The 20,527-nt window shown below is 39.5% G+C and overlaps 1 protein-coding gene across 3 annotated transcripts in view; it reads left to right on the top strand.

The window, feature by feature from the left end:
• Pi3K68D (phosphatidylinositol-4-phosphate 3-kinase catalytic subunit Pi3K68D) overlaps positions 1–20,527 on the top strand; it is a 119,514-nt gene that overhangs the window by 23,549 nt on the left and 75,438 nt on the right. Inside the window, exons 4-11 of one of the 3 annotated variants that reach the window (XM_076184610.1) lie at positions 121–210; positions 3,044–3,167; positions 5,228–5,368; positions 8,746–8,828; positions 11,011–11,151; positions 16,393–16,492; positions 16,928–17,037; positions 17,184–17,288. In XM_076184610.1, the coding sequence (XP_076040725.1) occupies positions 121–210; positions 3,044–3,167; positions 5,228–5,368; positions 8,746–8,828; positions 11,011–11,151; positions 16,393–16,492; positions 16,928–17,037; positions 17,184–17,288 (894 nt within the window). Of the gene's footprint in view, positions 1–120; positions 286–3,043; positions 3,168–5,227; positions 5,369–8,745; positions 8,829–11,010; positions 11,152–16,392; positions 16,493–16,927; positions 17,038–17,183; positions 17,289–20,527 lie in introns of all 3 variants that reach the window. The other 2 variants (XM_076184609.1, XM_076184611.1) reach the window with 2 other exon arrangements.

Raw genomic sequence — 20,527 nt, 5'->3', positions numbered from 1 at the left:
ACGAAGATATTTTCGTGGCCAGATCGAGATGTGGACCCTTTGTTCTTGAACTCATGTGATTCAGAATGTGAAGTCAATGGGAAAGAGGCTAGTTGTCACTGGTATATGATTTATTATCAGGAGAGCAGTGGTGATGGCAGCAGAGTGGATCAAGCAACTGAAGATGTGGTGGATAATGCCAGCTTGGTGATGGATAGGTCTCACAGCAATGTAAGTTCAGCCTGTAACAGGCTTAGAAATTATTCTACACACAGAGACCAAGGAAAAAGCATAACAGATAATCAGGTATTTGTGTGCACTGCTTCTCCCACAGATGGAGTGATGGCTTTGCTTATGCATAACATTTAACCAAATTACTCTGTTGCTTTCTAGCCCTAGTAGAATTTATTGTGTTCTATTTTTAAAATGTAGTAGATTTTGCTTTTCTCCACCATTCTTAGAATGGTCATGTGTATATAATTTTTGTATTAAAATATGTATATAATAGGTTCTCCCCCATATTGGGGTATTGACTTCATGGTAACATGCAGCCAATGCTTTAGGGACTATTTTGGGGCACCCACATAGGCTGGAGCCACACATTTGTCTATGTTAGAAGTAAAATGTTTACTCTAGAAAAATTATGGTATTTTTGCTCTGCAGCTGTCTCTCCTTTACGCTATTCCCTTGAAATTGTCCTTTACCACTTCTGTGACTACCTTTTCTGTATCCCCCAGTGGTGATAAGGGGCGCTTGCTATCTTGTTTTCCATACATATTGTAAGAGGTGACTGGGATGGAATTATGGGACTGGGGATCCTGCTCTCCATATGTTCTGCCTGTGAAAACTCAAGGCATAAGTAGATCAGGGAAGGGGACTCCAACCAGAACCCTAGCAATTGGGTCATTAGATATACACTCAACCCTCGATTTAGCGGACCTCGAATTTGCAGACTTTCGATTTAGCGACAAAAAAGTGTGCCCTGTAGTAACACTGAAATTCCAGACGAAGTCCATAAAATGAAAATTTGTCCGATAGGTGTCCGGTAGTAACAGTCAAATACAGGATAATGTCTGTAAAATGAAAATTTGTCTGATAGGTGTCTGGTAGTAACAGTCAAATAGTACAGGACAAAGTCCATAAAATGAAAATTTGTCTAGATTTAAGGTAAGAAATGGTTCAATTTCTTCTTTATATGTAATGTACATCATTATACATATGTACTGTAGCTTTTTATTACATATCTAATATGTATGTGCATGCCGAAACCTAACGGACAATTTTCTATGTAACGGACTTATGTCCGGTATCCAGTATTGGTAAAGGACAGACCCGATTTTCAAATAACGGACTTTTGCAAATAAAGAACAAGGGTCTGCACGTATTTGTCTGTTAAATCGAGGGTTAAGTGTATGTGGTTGTAATACAAATTATATATACATAGACCAAGGCTTTTTCCCCCTTACAAGGGAGGTGGGCAAAAAGGAAAAGGCATAAAATCATTCCCACCCATTCCATCCCAGAATACACTCCACACCCCTCCACCCTCCCTCTTATCTTAGCACCTCCTGGATGACGGGTCATCCCTGCACCTTGTCCACTGCCCTGGGTCAGAAGCAGTGTCGCAAGACACAGCACATCCACAGCAAGGCCGCTTCATTAAATCAGCAACCCCCCCTCTCCGTCCCCCCATGCATAAAAGGAGAAGACGGGGAGAAATCTCTTTGGGCTGCGTCAAATTTTGCTCACACATACTACCTCATCCCCCATCCCCCCACCCATTCCACCTCATGCATCACAAGATCATCCATATACAACCATTCTCCATTCACCCCTGTCTTCTGTCCTCTCCCGTCCTTCCTCAACAGACATTCCCCTCTTCCCCAAGGCCCCTTTCACCCCATCCATCCATCTCATCCTAGGTCGCCCCCTCATGTTCACTCCCTCCACATCTGCCTTCCATACCTCTTTTACTAGTCTTTCTTCACTCATTCTTTCCATGTGTCCAAACCATCCCAATACTCTTTCATCCACCCTATCTTCCAACTCCCTTACCACCCCTGTTCTCCTCCTCACCTCCTCATTTCTCACTCTATCCAGCCTAGTAACCCCCATCATACTTCTCAGACACCTCATCTCAAACACATTCAAACTCCTCTCTTCCTCTCTTATGTTCCATGTTTCTGCCCCATACAGTGCTGTAGGCACAATCACTCCTTCATACAATATCCTCTTAGCATCTATTCCCAAATGTCTATTCCTCATTACACTTTTTAGACCACCAAGGCATTTACTCGCTTCTCTCAATCTACACTCTACCTCCACCTCCACTCCACCCTTTCCTGCTACATTTACATCCAAGTATCTCAAACTATCCACTTCCTCCAGTCGCTCTCCCTTAATGCTCACTTCCAGTCTGCTGCCACTTTCACCCTTTGTGCATCTCATCACCTTACTTTTACCCACATTTATCTTCAGCTTTCTTCTATTACACACTCTCCCAAACTCTGTCACCAACTTCCTCAATCCCTCCTCTGATCCTGCTACAAGTGCAGTGTCATCTGCAAACAACAGCTGGCTCACCTCCCACTTTTCTCCATTTTCTTTAACCATCTCCAATCCCTGACCTACCACTCTTGCATTTACCTCTCGCACCACCCCATCCATGTATAAGTTGAACAGCCTGGGTGACAGAAAATACATGAATTAAAACACATAGTAAAAGGGTGCCAGAGGTGATAGATTGCTTGTGCTTGCTTGAGGAGCTTACTTGTTTTTACCTTATTGTAATATACTGTAAAAGATATTGTGTGCTCATTGGGTGGCCCTGCACCACAAGTTATGACCATCAAGTACAGAAAATAGGAGTTGATCCAAGGGTAGTAATGGGTTATTTTGCTTTAATTCAGATTTTTTCCCCAGGATGATTTACAAATGGATGCTTTTGGGATTACATTTCTCTGCCACAAGGTGCCTTATAGTTTTATCATACTTCAGGAGAGTGAAGTGTATTTGTGACATTAAAAAGTTTGTCTCATATACTTTTCATCTGGTTTGTTTACAGATGAGGACGTGTGTTTTGTTTGATGGAAAGACCACATCGAAAGTGATTCATCTGAAAAAGATTCCCAAATTGAGTGCAGATGATGAAGCAAGAGCTTTCTGGGAAAATGTCAGGAAATTAAGAAGTAAGGGTTTGTCTTTCCATTAAGTAAAATTTTACATGTCTTTCCATTTATGTTCAAAGGTTTCTGTATCTATATAGACATGTATATTTTATTATTTTTTGCACATGTGATTTTTTTTATAATCCTGGATTTTATTGGTCAGTTTTGAGTTTATTGAATTTGGATTTGGGGATTAATTGAACTTTTTTGTGTATGCAATTTTTAGGTACAAGTTATATACATGACAAAGAAGTAATTCTATTATTTAGAATGTGATATTTTAAGAAAATCTAAAATCTTGGGCCCTGCTTATGATACTCAAATGCACTTTGTCCCACACATGAAGGACTTAACATGAAAAAAATAATAATAAATAGATAAAGATACAAAAATCAGTGGCAATCACAGGTTTTGGTTAGCAGAAAGAAACTCAAATCACAGTCTGCAGTTCTTAACCACATTCAACTACACTTCCATGGCATGGTTCCCAACAATCAAGAGAACATAGACACCCTCAACTTTCTCCTATCACATACCTTTCCAAACTCCATCACTAACTTCCTTAATTCCTCCTTTGACCCTGCCACAAGCGCAATGTTGTCAGCAGACAACAACTGGCTCACCTCCTCTTTTCTCCATTGTTTTTAATAATCTCATTGTGTCTCAGTGAGACACACCTCAACACCCTTCAGACCATACAAAACAAAGCCCTAAAAACAATTACAGGCTGCACAAATACAACACCTACAGACCATCTACACTATGAAACAAAAGTCCTCAAAGTCAAGGATCACCTTGACATGAGAGGCACACAAACACTTGCTGCAGCCTCCACAAACACAGCACACCTGCTACACTACATAGCAGAACACCCACACACACCAAGAAACATAAAAAAACACCCAAATACCTATATCACACAAATACTCTCTTCTCTTCCTCCACAATCACCAAATATCAGCCTCCAGAAACATATTCATAATCATATCACTCACTGCTCCATTAACACTTTAAAAGACAACACATTGCTGCATGCCAGACCCCCTGATATTCATCCCTCTGAATCCTCTCTCCCACGAAAAGACAGAGTCCACCTGGCCAGACTGCTGTGCAGTCACCACCCAGGCCTTCTAAGCTACCAGAAGAGGCTGGGTGACCTCATTGTGGACAACTGCCCAGGATGTAGCATTTCACCCCATACTATTCAACACATAATGGAAGACTGCATTATACACAATCATGCACACAAACAACATACACTCAATAAAGGATTTGTGGAAAACCCCCATCCCAGACATGCCATTCTGTAGGGAGACGGGACTGCTGGAACACACAGTCTAGGGAACAACAGCAACATAGACACCCTATAGATTACCCAAAACAAAACATTAAGACACAATAAGAAGATACACCAAAACCACCCCAGTAGAATGTATAAACTCAAACCAAAATCCTCCCCCTAGAACAACACATGAAAATGATAAACATGCATATATTTGCAAAAGCCATCAGCCCCACACATTCATTCCATTATAGAACAGAAGCTTGACCATCTAACTGAAGAAAAGGGTGGGGTGGGATGGGGGTCACTTTTATGCATGTGCATATATAATAACCTATCACCAGGCCTATGCAAGACATCCATGCAAAAAAACATACACAGTCATATCACAAAACAAACACTCAATGACTAGCCACCAAACTCACTACTCCATCAAAGTCCTTTAGGCATCAGCCATATAGAGATCACTTCAACAGCAAACAAGAACCATACTAGCACATTTGAGTTCTTGTCACAATCCAGTAATACAAATAGTACCAATGCAGTAAAGCTCTAGCCACAGATGCAAATTGCCCCAGATACAGTCACTACACACAATACTGAATACCTCATAATACATTGCCTTGCTGTAGTCTTACCCAGACAAGTAGGTGGCTGTTGCTTGGGTTTCTTGTAAGAGAGACCTAGGGCAGTGTATTAATTGAACTTCCTTAAAAACTATGCAAAATCACAAAAATGCCTTGTGTTATTACAAATGAGACATAGTCAATATCTCAAAAGTGTTGTATTCTTTTTACAGATGAATATATATGGAGTGATCATGTGAGCAACCCTGGGCTACTCTTGAGTCCATGTTTGGAGAATAATTTTGATCCCTCTCTGAGTGTCAAACTAGCTGTTTTCTACATGGATTTTGATGCTGTTGTATTTACTTGTAGTGGTAAGTTTTCTGTCTTTTATGTATCAATTGAGCTCATCCTCAGAATGTACCTATCAGTAGTTCCTGGTCTTTGTGACACTCATCAGCATGCTGGTGGCATAATGTTGAGCATGCTGGTCTTGCCTTTAGTTAGTTGTGGGTTCAAATCCTGCACTCTGATTCCCAGCGGTGACTGCCTGTCCCAATAGTTGAAGTGCATTGAACAGAGGTGATGTCTTTGGGCACAGCTATGTGCCTCTTGGTGTAGGCATCTCACCTTCTTCACTGTCTGCATCATAATCCCTTTTATAGAGTTTTGGGATTTTCGTTTTCCTTGAAAATTAATATTGATTAACCACAATCTATTCTCTTGGACTCAAAGTTTGAATACATTTTTGGGAAGTATATAGACATGGGTGTGCTACAGATGAGAATAAAGGGGAAGAGATGGACAGTATATTTGAGAAGATGGATGTGTCGGCATTGAGTGAAACAAAGTTTAAAGGGAGGAAAGAGATTGAGTTTGGGAGTGTAGTGGGGAGGGTGTCAGGATTGAGGAGAGGATATGAGGGAGGGAAGGGTGGCTATACTAGTAAGTGAGGAGCAAGGTAAGCATGTGGTGGAGTGGAAGGTTTCATCAAGGTTAATGTGAATGAAAGTAAAATTGGGAAGGGAGATGTGGGTATGTGCATATGGGCCTGGTAGTGAGAAGAGTGTAGAAGAAAGGGAATCTTTTTGGATAGATTTAAATGAGTGGATAGAGGGTTTAGGTAGAAATGTCAATGTAGAGGTATTGGGATATCTTCATGCTAGAGTAGCAGATGAACAAATAGATGGAGTGGTTGGGAAGTGTGGAGTGCCAGGAAAAAATCATAGTGGAAAGTTGATGGTGGAGGTGTGTTTAGAGAGTTGATGATAGCTAACACACTGTTTAGGAAGACAGTCAAGGATAAGTACACATGGGAGAGGGTGGAGGAAGAAAGGGTGGTTGATAGGGCTTTAATGGACCATATGGTGGTATCCAGGAAAAGAGTAGTGGAGAGAGTGGGGGAATAGTAGATAATTTTTGGTTGGAAGGTAAGTTGAGAGTGGAGGATAGATGAAGAAAGAGGAAAAGGACAGAAACTAGGGAGGTGCTCAGCGTAAACTACTTAAATGAGAAAGAAAAGGAGAAGGAGTACAAGAAGCTGAGAGAAGAGTAGAAGGTGAAGGATAAAGTAGAGGTAGGAGTGCAGGAGGAATGGAGGTGTTTCAAGGAGGGAGACACAGTGTGTGCAATGATAGTGTGTGGAACAAAGAGGATGTGAGGGAATAGAAGAAAGGGTAGTGAGTGGTGGGATGATGAAGCAGAAAGTTGCAGAAGAGAAGAAACAAGCATTCACAGACTGGGTGCAAAATAGGATGAGAGAAATATATGAGAGGTACAAAGAGAAAATAAGAGAAAATACAAGATAAAGGAAGCAAAAAGGAGAGCAGATATTAAACAGGAGAAGAGCATGACAGAAAGTTTTGAAAGTAATGAAAAGATGTTTTGGAAGGAAATTAAGAGAGGAAGGGGAGGTGAATCAAATAGAGAAGAAAAGGTAAAAGGTGCAGATGGAGAGATGATAACAGAAGAGGCAGAAGTAAGAGGAGGATGGACAGAGTATTTTTTTGCATTTTATGCATGGGGGGGACGGAGAGGGGGGTCCCCGATTTAATGAAGCGGCCTTGCTGTGGATGTGCTGTGTCTTGCGACACTGCTTCTGACCCATGGCAGTGGACAAGGTGCAAAGATGACCCGTCATTCAGGAGGTGCTAAGATAAGAGGGAGGGTGGAGGGGTGTGGAGTGTATTCAGGGATGGAATGGGTGGGAATGATTTTATGCCTTTTTCTTTTTGGCTACCCCCCTTGTAAGGGGAAAAAGCCTTGGTATATGTATGTATGTATGTAAATGTGGAGGAGGATAGGGAGGATATGGTGGTTGCAGTGGGAGGCACTAAGAAAATGCCAGTGATGGATGAGGAAAATGGGGGAGAAATGAAAAAAAAATGAGGTGAAAGCAGTTATAAAAATAATGAGTGCAGGTAAGGCACCTGGGTTAGATGGTTGCCATGTAGAGTGTCTGAAAAAGGGAGGTATGTTGATGGTGGACTGGATGGTAAGGTTGTTTAAAGTTTGGCTAAAGGAGGGTAGAGTGCCAGAGGACTAGAGGAGTGCCTGTATAGTTCCACATTACAAGGGAAAAGGGGATAAATATGGATGTAGTAGTTCCAGAGGGACCAGTTTGTTTGGTGTAGTTGGGAAGGCTTATGGGAGGGTTTTGATTGAGAGGATTAGGAGAGGAACAGAAGGAGTAATTGGTGAGGAACAGAGTGGGTTTTAGGAAAGTTAGGGGTTGCATGGATCAGATTTTTGTGGTAGGGTGTGAGAAAGCTTTAGCAAAAGGTAAGGATATTTTTTTGGGGACCTTTATGGATTTGGAAAAACCTTATGACAGGGTAGACAGGAAGGCACTGTGGGAAATTTTGCTGATATATGGGGTTGGAGGAAAGCTCTTAAGGACAGTTGAGTTTTTATGAGAGCCTGTGTTAGAATGGGAAATGGAGAGAGCGAGTGGTTTGAGGTTGGACTTTGCCAGGGATGTGTCATGTCACCATGGCTGTTCAATATGTACATAGATGGGGTAGTGGAGAAGGGAGAGGTGAGGGTAATGGGCAGGGGACTGGAAATGGTTAGAGAAAATGGAGAAAAGTGGGAGGTAAGCCAGTTGTAGTTTTCTGATGACATGACACTACTGTAGTGGCAGAATTAGAGGTGGTTTTAAGTTAGGCCTTAAATATTATATCTAAGATGCATGCATTTGAGTAATCAGTTAATCAGTTTTTTTCCTAAGTTATAGAAATTCTAGTGATATATCTAGGACCAGTGATACATATCTACTTGTGATGGTTCTATAAGATGGATGGCATAGAGAATCATCTCCTTTGTGCCAACTTTCAGTACTCCAATAACTTGTCCCCCACCCCCACCACGATGTAGATGTAAAAAAGAAAAAAAAAAAAAAAAAAAAAAAAAAAAAAATGGGGCTGACACTTGAGACCTGGACCCCAAGATTTCTCTATGTCAATTTAAACTGTATTTTTTGTCCACTTTTCCACACATGGGACAACCAATAAATGCTCTTCCCTTCTATTACTTTCAACTGGTGATTTAGAAAGTTATATACAAAAACAACACAGATAACAGTCCAAATTTTCTTCCAGTGAGGTCATTGGGAGGGCTTAAGGACCTTTGGCTGCCACTGTGGGGCTGTGGGTTCTGTGTCAGTGAAACTCATGGCAACAATTATTATCATTAGTATTATTTTTTCATGTGATTGTTTATTGATGTTCACTGATTTCTGACCCTAAAACAGTGAGTTCCAGTGTGGAGCATGTGATAATGAATGCAGTTTGCGAATTAGACTTACCGGGTGAATGTGGAGAATACATCCTAAAGGTAAGATTTTCAGGGCCCATTAAGAATTGTATTTACCTGATTATATTTACCTTAATGTAGTATACAGGAAAGGAGCAACACTTGTTGGGTCCTGTCTCCTATTCTCTAATTTTCTAACATACCTAGATTCAAATTCATGTACAGTTCCAACTTAATCTATATCTTTGATTTCCAATTATCATATTTAGATTTGAACTTGTGTATTGTTTGAGCTTGTGGTATATCACCATCTAAGCTTCTAAGTGTGTGTGTATAAAAGTATATAATTACCTAGTTGTATCTTATGGGAAGGGGAGCTATGCTCATGGTGTCCTCTCTCTGTATCTCGTCATATCTAATTTGCTCTTAAATTCTTGCATTGTTTTTACTCACACTATTATTTTATCTAGTATGTTCCATACATCTCCGACTCTGTGGGGAAAGCTGTTCTTTTTCATGTCTCTGCTATAACTGTCCTTTTTGAGCTTCCTTCCATGACCTCTTGTGTTTTTCTCATCCCAGTCTAGTAAGCCTTCTCTATCAAGGACTTCTATACCTCTCATAATTCTGTAGATGGTCAACAGGTCACCTCTTCCTCTTCTTTGTTCCAGAGTTAGTAATTTTTGTCTTGACAATCTGTCTTCATATGACAGTTTAGATAGTGTTAGGGCCATCGTCATAGATGCTCTCTGGATTCTCTCAATTTTCTTTATATTCTTTTTAGTACTGGGTGACTATAGTGTTCCTTCATTCTCCAATTTTGGCCTTATCAGTGTGACTAGTATTTTCTTTAACATTTCTTCATCCAAATAAGTAAAAGCCACTTTTATTGATCTTAGCAAGTTATAGGTTTCACCAACAATTTTTTTATATGTTTGTCTGGGGACATATCTTTTGTGATGATTACTCCCAGATCTTTGTCAGATCCCACTTTTTTTTTTAGTTCCTTTTCACCAATTTTATATTGTCCTGATATCCTTTTTCTACTTTTTCCAAATTCCATTATGGTATATTTCTTAATGTTGAAGTCCACTTCCCACCTCTGACTCCATTCCCAAACCCTGTTCAGATCTCTCTGCAGGGAGTCACAGTCCATTTCAGTACTCACTTTCTTTAATTTGCATCCATTCCCAAATGCCTAATTCTCCTGACATTTTTAAATCCCCTAAGGCATTTACTTGCTTCTCTCTATCTACAATTTACCTCTACCTCCACTCCTCCCTTTCCTGCTACATAAAACCCAAAATACCAAAAGTTATCCACTTCCGCCAGCCTCCTTTCCAACTCACTGCAGTTTTTTCCTCCACTTATAACCTTTTACCCACATTTACCTTCAACTTTCTCCTATTGCATACCTTTCCTGGCTCCATCACTAAGTCCCTTAATCCCCCCAATGACCCTGCCATAAGCACTGTTATCAGCAACAACAGGTGGCTCAATCCCAGTTTTCTCTATTTTTTTTTATTTATTTATTTATGTTTTTACCATTTCCAATCTCCTGCCCATTACTCTCACATTTGCCTCCCACATTACCTCATCCATGGACACATTGAACAGCCATGGTGACATGACACATCCCTGATGCAGCCCCACCTTTACCTCAAACCACTCACTCTCTCCATTTCTAATTCTAACACAAGTTCTACTACTCTCGTAAAAACTCTTGACTGCCCTTAACGGCTTTTCCCCAATCTCATATATCTGCAATACCTCCCATAGTACCTTTCTGTCTATCCTTTCATAAGCCTTTTCCAAATCCATAAAGGCCCAAAAAACACCCTTACCTTTTCCTAAAGTATTCTCACATATCTGTCTTACCACAAAAAGCTGATCCATGCAACCTTATCCTTTCCTAAACCCACACTGTTCCTCACCAATTACTCCCTCTGTTCCTCTCCTAATCCTCTCAATCAAAACCCTCTCATAAACCTTCCCAAATACACTCAACAAAATGATCCTTCGTAAACTTCTACACTCAGAATTGTACCCTTTTCCCTTGTAAAGCAGAACTATACAGGCACTTCTCCAGTCCTCTGGCACTCTACCCTCTCTGAGACACATATTAAACAACCTCGCTACCCAGTCCACAATTATTGGTACTCCCCTTCAGACACTGCATGTTCATGTTTTGATAACTTATACGATTATTCATTTATTCATGAATTTTGTGAATGTCACACACATAGAACTTAATCTGTTACAGGTGCGAGGTATTGATGAGTATCTTGCTGGAGAAACAACGCTTGGTGAATATGAGTATGTGCATACATGTGTAAAGCATGACCTGGATGTGGCTTTCACATTGATGAAGACAGATACTTCGAAGCGGTCCTACTTGCGAACGGTAAGGGATAGAAAATTTTCTTGGCTTCCATGATGAAAGTTAAGCTTATTGATTTAATAAAGAGAACAATTTGTAACAGCTAAACCAACATACTTGTTGCACATCCATATATATATATATATATATATATATATATATATATATATACATATATATATATACATACATACATACATACATACATACATACATACATACATATACCAAAGGCTTTTTCCCCCTTAACAATTTTACAGACCATTATGAAAGTAAAAATTTCTAAGGATACTTCTATGAAAATTTATAATTGTTATTTTCCACATTGCCTTCTCATTTGTCTACAAGAAACACAGGCACATGCGCACACTCCTACTTAAAAAAGCTATACCACATATCTATCCCACTCTCCCCATAGCCAAGCTAATTGAGGAAGTACACCAATCTTCATCTGTCCAGGTATTTCATCACATTCCGTACTCTTGTACAAGCCACTGCAGACAAAATTTTCATACATTGCACAACAACCATTTGCTCTTTAAACCTCTCCCCATAAGAAAAAATTACTATAGAAACATTACCAGACCTCCTTACCCAACAAACTCCCCCATACCTTCCAGGAGACTTCAGTGCAAGACACCCTTTTAGGGAGACCCTGTCACTATACAACACAAACCAACCTCCAGCTTTTTATATATAATGAATTACACATAGATCAACCTGACCTTGTGCACATTTGATCTCCTCTTTGGCTGTGAATGGTTAGTAGTACCAGATCTACACCATACTGACAAATTTCCACTTATTATACCCATTACAGGCTCCCCCATCCAAGCTCCACAAGCTCAATGGTCCCTTTCTTGAGTAAACTGGATTTTTTTCCAACAGCAACATTCACTACCAAAAAAGTAGAAGACTACCCAATAATCAAACTTCTATCTCCAAAATATGAGAGAGAAGAAGAAGAAGGGGGAAAAAATCTGTAGTAAAACACCCTCATATTCTCCCCAGTTCTTGTTATCCAAATTATTGTAAAACCATATCTTCATCTCCTCAAGTAGCCAAAATAATAGCAAATGCACTATCCTTAACATTTAGCCACACCACACAAATCATGGACTCAAATTCATATCTCAAAATACTACCCTTGAATCACAACCACCCCCAGACTTGACACCACATTCGCCCCAAGACTACAACCATCCATTCACAGAAGCAGAATACCACACCACCATCTCCAGCTGTAAGTTACTCCAAGCCCAAATAACATACACTATGGCTTGATACAACACATACACTCAACTGCAACATCCTTGAGAGGCCTCTTCAACAAAATATGAACAAGGGGTCCCCTCCAAGCTGCATGGAAAGAAGCCATCATCACCCCTATCCACAAACCAGGAAAAAAACAAAACATCTCCAAACAACTAATGCCCAGTCACATGTACAAACTGTGTATAAACTATTAGAAAAGATTGTTTCATTTGGACTCATGGCAGTTGGGACATTCACTCTTAATGCCCCTTCAAACAGGATTCTGAACTGGTCACAGCACTATAGACATCCTAGTGCAAACAGAAACAATAATCTGCACTACAAACTAAGAAATATTTATTGATTTGGAAATAAACAAATGACATGGCTTTGAAATAGTGGATCCTTCATAAGCTTTACCTCCTAGGATTTCAAGTAGCTATGTACCTTTGTATCCTAATTACAAAGCCATAGAACATTCTTAGTATGTGTAGGAATACCTATATCTATACCAAGTAGCCAGAGAAGTTCCCACAAGGAAGTGTACTTAATTTCACCCTTACTATTGATGATATTACAAAATTTTCTCTAACAATAACAGCTAACCTATATATCAATGACCGAGCCTTGCTTGGTTTTTAATCCACCCAGTTCATGCCAACTGCCTTCTCTACATTACTGTAACTACAATGCACTAGTGGGCAGAAGACCATGGATTTTGTTTCTTCACCTCAAAATCAGTCACTCTGCACTTGTGTAGACAATGTTGCTGCAGATACTCCATCAACACAACTAGGAAACCCCACTCTCCCAGTGGTAGAACAGACCCAATTTCTGGATCTGATTTTCAACTGTAGGCACCACCTGGACTCTACATAATAATACTGGTCATCAGAGGGAAAGGAAATCCAGTGATTGAGCTCCAACTTAGCATTTTGTCGATTGAATCAGGAAAATGCCTTGTTGTTTTTTGGGGTGTATGGTTGTGTTCTTGAGTGACCAGTAAGGTATTAAATCCAGTATTTGGAAAAGTATAGTTTTAGCATGAAATGGAAGAAAGTAAAGAAGAAAAAAGAATTAATGAACCAACAAAGAGAGGATTACATATGAGTAGAGTGGAATCGTCACTGGGAGTGGTCCCAAAGAGAATATGTATAAGCGTCCCTCTGAAGACAACTCAAAGGTATGAAAGCAGTGTTTTTTCAGGCTTTCAGAGGGAAAAGGTAATAATAGAAAAAGTTATGGATACGGAAAGAGAAACTAGGTTTAGCAGGGCACTAAGGAATCAAGACATCAATGACTTGATGGACAAATTGATTGATTTAAAAAGAGACTATAGAGCTTTGTAAATAGGGATGTCAAACTTAGGTAGAACTAATGACGAAAGAATCAGAGAGTCAAATGATCTAAAAAGTGAACTATGATTAAAAGAGAAAATAAAAGAAAGGAAAATGAGGATACAAACAAAAACAAAGAACTAAAGAAAGAGGTCAAAGAACAGTTACAAGCAGTGACCAAAAAAATGGGAGAATCAATCAAGGAGACAGATCTCATTGAAATAAAAAATAAGTGGAAACAGGAATGTGAGAATTAAAGAAATAATGGTAACACGGAAAGAAATAAGGGACCAAATAAAGAATCTTGACGTCAGAAAGTCATACGGGCTTGATGGAATTGGGAACTGGATAATGAAAGAATGTATAGATGAACTTACAGACAAAATACACAAGGTTGACTGATCACTCAAAGAAGGAAAAGTACCACAAGATAGGAAAAAGGCAAATATTGTACCAATATACAAAGGAGACAAAGAAAATCCAACAAGAATGAATAGATTAAATACTTTTATTTTATTCAAGATTGATAGAAATAATACAAGAAAGAAACAGATGGGCAGATTGTGCTTTCTTGGATTTACAAAAGGCTTTTGACAAAGAAAAATTGAAATAATAGGTAGAATACAAGGAAAATTATTGGAATGGATTAAAGATTTCTTGAATGGAAGAAAAATGGGGGTGGTACTTAGAGACAAGAACTCAAATTGGGAAGATATGATAAACAGAGTCCCCCAAGGCTCTGTATTGGCTCCGATGATGTTTGCTACTTATATAAATGACATGGATAAAGGTGTGGAATGTTATTTGAACTGCTTTGCAGATGATGCAAAACTATTAGAGTAAGTACAGAGGAAGACTGCAAATCTCTTCAAGAAGACCTGGACAAAGTCTGGAAATGGAGTCAAAAGAGTGAAGTGAACTTCAACATTAAGAAATGTAGTATAATGGAGTTTGGAAAAAGCAAAAATAGAATCATGGGTCAATATAATATTGGTACAAAGGAAGTTAAAAAAGTAAACTCGGAAAGGGACCTAGGAGTAATTATCTCAAATGACATGACACCAGACAATCATGTCAACAAATTAGTCGGAGAAACTTTTAACTTATTAAGATCAATGAAAGTGGCCTTTGACTACATGGATGAAGAAATGGTAAAGAAAATACTAGTTACACTGATAAAACCAAAATTGGAATACACAGCATAACTATGGACACCTAGTACAAAAAGAAAACATAAACTAGAAAGAATTCAAAGAGCGATGCCAAAGATGGCACCAACACTTTGCAATTTGACATAGGAACAAAGATTGCACAAACTTAATTTACCAACCCTAGAACAAAGAAGAGAAAGAGGTGATTTGATAACCATTTACAGAATTATGAAAGGGATGGAAATTCTTGATAGGATTTTTTTTTTTCTTTTTTTATGGCTTAACATCACAAACTCCCCCCAATTGGAAGGCTAGGACGGCACTCCTCACAGAGTGCTTTGTAGCATGGAATTTAATGAACCATGCCCTTGGGTCAACTTTGCCATTGGCAGGATTCGAACCGCCATCCCCTCGACCTTCGCCGCAAGTAACGATGCCTTAACCCGCTCAGCCAGCGAGCTTCCTGTGTGTACCTGAATGTAAAGAAGGCTTTTGATAAAATACCTCACAGCTGTGGGTTATTGAGCTTTCTGCTCATGAAACTCAAAGTGACAGTTGTTATTTTTTATCCATTGCTACATTGTACCTCTCTCAGCTTTTCCTGTATTTTTTTTCTCCATATTCAATTTGCTCAAGTTGAGCACCTCTCTTCCTTTTATTTTTTCTTCCTTCTTCACTTAACTTCCACTTACAATATTCCCACTACAAGTTACTGATCTGACAACTCACTGATCTCTCTTCTGAACATATTTATATTCAGGTCTCTTCCAATTCCCCCTTGAGCACCAGTACATAGTCCATTAATGCCTTCCTGACTACCCTCCCACCTACCATCCCTTGTATATTTATGCTTGTCTCTTTTCTGCTATAGCACAGTATTTGCCATCATAATTTATCTTTAAATACACATCTTTAATATCTCTCCACCTTAGTTCCTGACCCTCCATACCTCCCTACTCCCCATTTTTTGTCTTCTCTCCAACTCTAGCATTTAGATCTCCCAACACCACTACATTCACATTCCTCCCCAAACTGACACATATCAATCCAAAATACTTCCCTCTCCTCACTTTTCTCGCTACTTGGGACCTATTCATTCACAAATGCCCATATCTTCATTCCAGTCCTATCTTTGTTCATATTATTCTCAGTGACACTTCTCTGCACTCCATGATGCACTTACTGATCTCATCACTTACTAACCTAATGGCACCCCGCTCTCTCACTTTGCCACTCCTGATTGATATTGTACCCACCGTGCTCCCAAACTCCAATTTACCCTTCCTTTTGAGTTTATATATACTTAGACTCTAGGTGTTGCTAATATGCTGGTTGTTAGCATACTTCCCTGTTAATCCGTAAATACAGAATAATTAAGCATCTTGGTCAATAAAAGGTATCTAAATAACTTTAGCATCTATAGCATAGCAGTATATTTCTTGGTAATATGGAGAATTGAAAGATTTTTAATTTTGTGTTGTATGAAGATATTGTTATACATTTAGCTTACATCTCTTTCGCAGGAGGAAGATGATATGTTGGTGGACAGTGTGCAAGTAGAAGATCTTCTAACAGCAGGGTCTGGATATGTCACATACTTTGAGGACCTATCCATTATTATTGGTATTGTTCTTAAGATTTGGTACTGATTGAATTTGTTATTAGCCATGATTCATATCTTCTTTATATGTAATGGTTAGGAGGTGAGACCAGTGATAGATATCTACAAATGATGGTCCTGGAGGACAGACATCAAAGAGAATCATGTGCTATTAAACTTCAAATCATATCAATATCCTCACCTCCATCCGGGGAGTGGTGACAGCTGGTGATCCCTTTCCTCCTAATCTTATAATCAGACAGTGACATAGAAACAGTTCCACTCTAATAGAACATAGACAATGATGATTTAATGTTTCTTCCCAGAGAAATCACTGGGAGGACTCCAGGACCATTGCCAGCCACAGTGGGGCTGTGAGTTTCCAATCAGTGAAACTTAAGTAATAATTATTATTACAATTATTCAGAACATTGACTAATTATTTGTCATTGTTGCAGAAACTTTTGAGAGGGAGCTATCTCGTCTACACAATTCTGGCTTTCTGCTCATAGAAGGCAATCCTATTGAAGACTTGCCCACCCCTATGCGATCAAGACGTGTGCGGCAGGTAATGTAAAAATAATGCTTTATAGAATTTTTTGTTTTTCCAAATTCGATTAATGTTGAATTAATAAATAATCTATTTCATGATATCTATGTATGAGATTAGTGATCATTAGTTTAAATATTTCATCTCTCATTACATAAACCCAGGTGGTAAAGCAGTTGTGTGCCTCACTAGGAGAGATAGAAACCACAGAAATGACTGATGCAATCAACACACTTGTGTCAACATGCAGAATAATACAGCAGAGTCAAGTGAGTAGTTTAAACAAGTTGTATTTCATTTCTGTAAAGAACAGAAGGCATTGTAAGTAATTTATTATATACAAAGCTTAATGTTTTCCTTGAGTGAATAGTGTTTGAAAAAGTGGGAATGTGATGGCTAAAATATTTCTTACACTGTATATTATTGAAATATTTTCATGGTTAGTCAGTAAATTGTGCAGATGACACATGGTCTGAGGTATTTGTTACCAAGACCACCAGATTGGTTCATGAATCACTCAGAGGAGAAAGAAAGAGAAATTGTTGTCTGTGTTGTGTGATTATTGGGGAATATTAAATGGAATGTTCCTTGTCCTCTGTGTGGTGATCAGGTACTAAGTTTTTGGGTTTGTATCTTCAGGTTGCACCATGAGGCCACACTTCCATTTTGAGGTGATTTTTGTTGTGTGTTTTTAGTCTGCAATGTAGTGGTGGACATCTATTCACTTGGTGCCTCTTGGGGTACTCCTTCCCTGTCACAGGACCACTACTGGCAGGCATTGGGAAAACAAATAAAAAACTAATGCACTCAGAACAGTATCAAGCATAAGATTCTGATAGCTTAGAAAGATATGTCACTGTCCACTGAGAACTCAAGGATTATACTAAGCCATGTGTCCATGCCTTGGTTCCACACAATAAAAGATGTCTAGTAAATGTACAGAGTTCAAAATATGTACATACATATACCAAAAGACCCTTTCTGCTTTATAATGGGGATGGCCTAGTCAAGACGTCTACTGTCATACAACACCCATTTGTTGTCTTGTCCATTTTAGCTCCATATGCAGGAAAGGTCATTCTATCCTATACCCACTGCTTGGGTCAGAAGCAGTGCACAAATACGACACCTACAGACCATTTGCACCACGAAATGAAAGTCCTCAAAGTCAAGGATCAACTTGACATGAGAGGCACATAAACACTTGCTGCAGCCTCCAGAAACACAGCACACCCTCCACACTACATAACAGAACACCTACACATGCCAAGAAACATCGAAACAACACCCAAATACCTATATTACGCACAAATATTCTCTTCTCTTCCTCCACAACCACCAGACACCAGCCTGCAGAAGCATACCCATAATTATATCTCTCACTGCTCCATCAATAAACTGAAATGCAAAACATTGCTGCATGCCGTACCCCCTGATATCCATTCCTCTGAATCCTGTCTCCCCTGAAAGGACAGAGCCCACTTGGCCATACTGCATTGCAGCCACCATCCAGCCTTTCTAAGCTACCAGAAAAGGCTGGATGACTGCATCACAGATAACTGTCGAGGATGCAACACTTCATCCCATACTATACAACATATTATGGAGGACTGCATTGTATACATAATCATGCCCACCAACAACACAATATACACTCTATAAGGGATTTGTGGGAAAACCCCAATCCAACTGTGACATTCCTGAGGGAGACAGGACCACACAGCCAGTCTAGGGAATGATAACAACAACAGCAACAACTAGTGATGACACCAATCCACCTAATGGACTGGAATAAAGGCAAGTTGATAATGTATATGTGAGACTAACAGGATAAGGAGTAAGTGTCTACAAGCAGTGGCTATTTAAGGGTCAAATACAGTACACCAGAATAAGGGAGTGTACAACATTGGAATTACAGTAATTTATTTCCCATCATGAAAAAGGTTTTGAAGGCAATCAGATTGGTTACAAAATAGGATGAGAGAATCATGAGAGGTAGAAAGAAAAGAGAAGTAAAGCATAAGATAAAAGAGGCAAAGAGGAAAGCAGATGTGAAATAGGGTAAGAGTATGACAGAAAATTTTGAAAGAAATAAAAATGTTTTGGAAAGAAATTAAGAGAGGAAGAGGAGGCGAATCAATTAGAGAAAAAAGGTAAAAGGTGCAGATGGAGGGATGATATATAATGGAAGAGAAGGTGATGAGAGGAAGATGAGCAGAGTGTTTTAGGGAGTTGCTAAATGTGAAGGAGGATAGGGAGGGAAAGGTAGTTGCAGTGGGAAGCACTAAGAAAATGATAGTGATGAGTGAAGTAAATGGAGGAGAAATAAGGAAAGATGAGGTGAAGGCAGTTGTTAAGATGATGAGAGCAGGTAAGGCACCTGGGTTGGATGGGTGTCATGAAGAATGTCTAAAAAAGGGAGGTACAGTGATGGGACTGGCTGGTGAGGTTATTTAATGTTTGTTGGAGAGAGGGTAGAGTGCCAGAGGACTGGAGGAGTGCCTGTATAGTTCCACTTTACAAGGAAAAAGGGGACGAGTGTGAGTGTAGTAGTTCAGAGGGATCAGTTTGTTAAGTGTAGTTGGGAAGGCTTATGATCTTGATTGAGAGGATTAGGAGAGGAACAGAGGGAGTAACTGGTGAGGAACAATGTGGGTTTAGGACAGGTAGGAGTTATATGGATCAGATTTTTGTGATAAGACAGATACGTGAGAAAGGTTTAGGAAAAGGTAAGGATTTTTTATTGGGTCTTTATGGATTTGGAAAAGGCTTATGACAGGGTATACAGGAAGGCACTGTGAAAGGTATTGCAGATATATGGGATAGGAGGAAAGCTTTTAAGAGCAGTCAGGAGTTTTTACAAGAGTAGTAGAGCCTGTGTTAGAATCAGAAATGGAGAGAGTGAGTGGTTTGAGGTAAAGGTGGGACTTTGTCAGGTATGTGTTATGTTGCATTGGCTGTTCAATTTATGCATGGAGGGTGGTGCGAGAGCTAAATGTAAGGGTATGGGTAGGGGATTGGAGATAGCTAAAGAAAATGGAGAAAAGTGGGAGATAAGCCAGTTGTTTGCTGACAACACTGCACTTGTGGCAGGATCAATGGAAGGACTGGGGAAGTTAGTGACAGAGTTTGGGTATGTGTGCGAAAGAAGGAAGTTGAAGATAAATATAAGTAAAAGTAAGATGATGAGATGGACAAGGGGAGAAAGTGGCAGCAGACTGGAAGACAGTATTAAGAGAGACTGGAGGAAGTGGATAGTTTTAGATACTTGGGTGTGAATATGGCAGGAAAGGGAGGAGTGGAGGTGGAGGTAGAATGTAGATTGGGAGAAGCAAGTAAATGCCTTGGAGGATTAAAAAGTGTAATAAGAAATAGACATTTGGGAATGGGTGCTAAAAGGAGATTGTATGAAGGAGTGATTGTGCCAACAGCATTGTATGGGGCAGAAACATGGAACATAAGAGAGGAGGAGTTTGAATGTGTTTGAGATGAGGTGCCCGAGAAGTAT

The sequence above is a fragment of the Oratosquilla oratoria genome, chromosome 4 (assembly GCF_046742065.1).
Source record: "Oratosquilla oratoria isolate Oo_2021 chromosome 4, ASM4674206v1, whole genome shotgun sequence".
Lineage (NCBI taxonomy): Eukaryota > Metazoa > Arthropoda > Malacostraca > Stomatopoda > Squillidae > Oratosquilla > Oratosquilla oratoria.
Note: the sequence above shows the minus strand (reverse complement) of the source record. Positions and strands in the feature narration are given on the sequence as shown.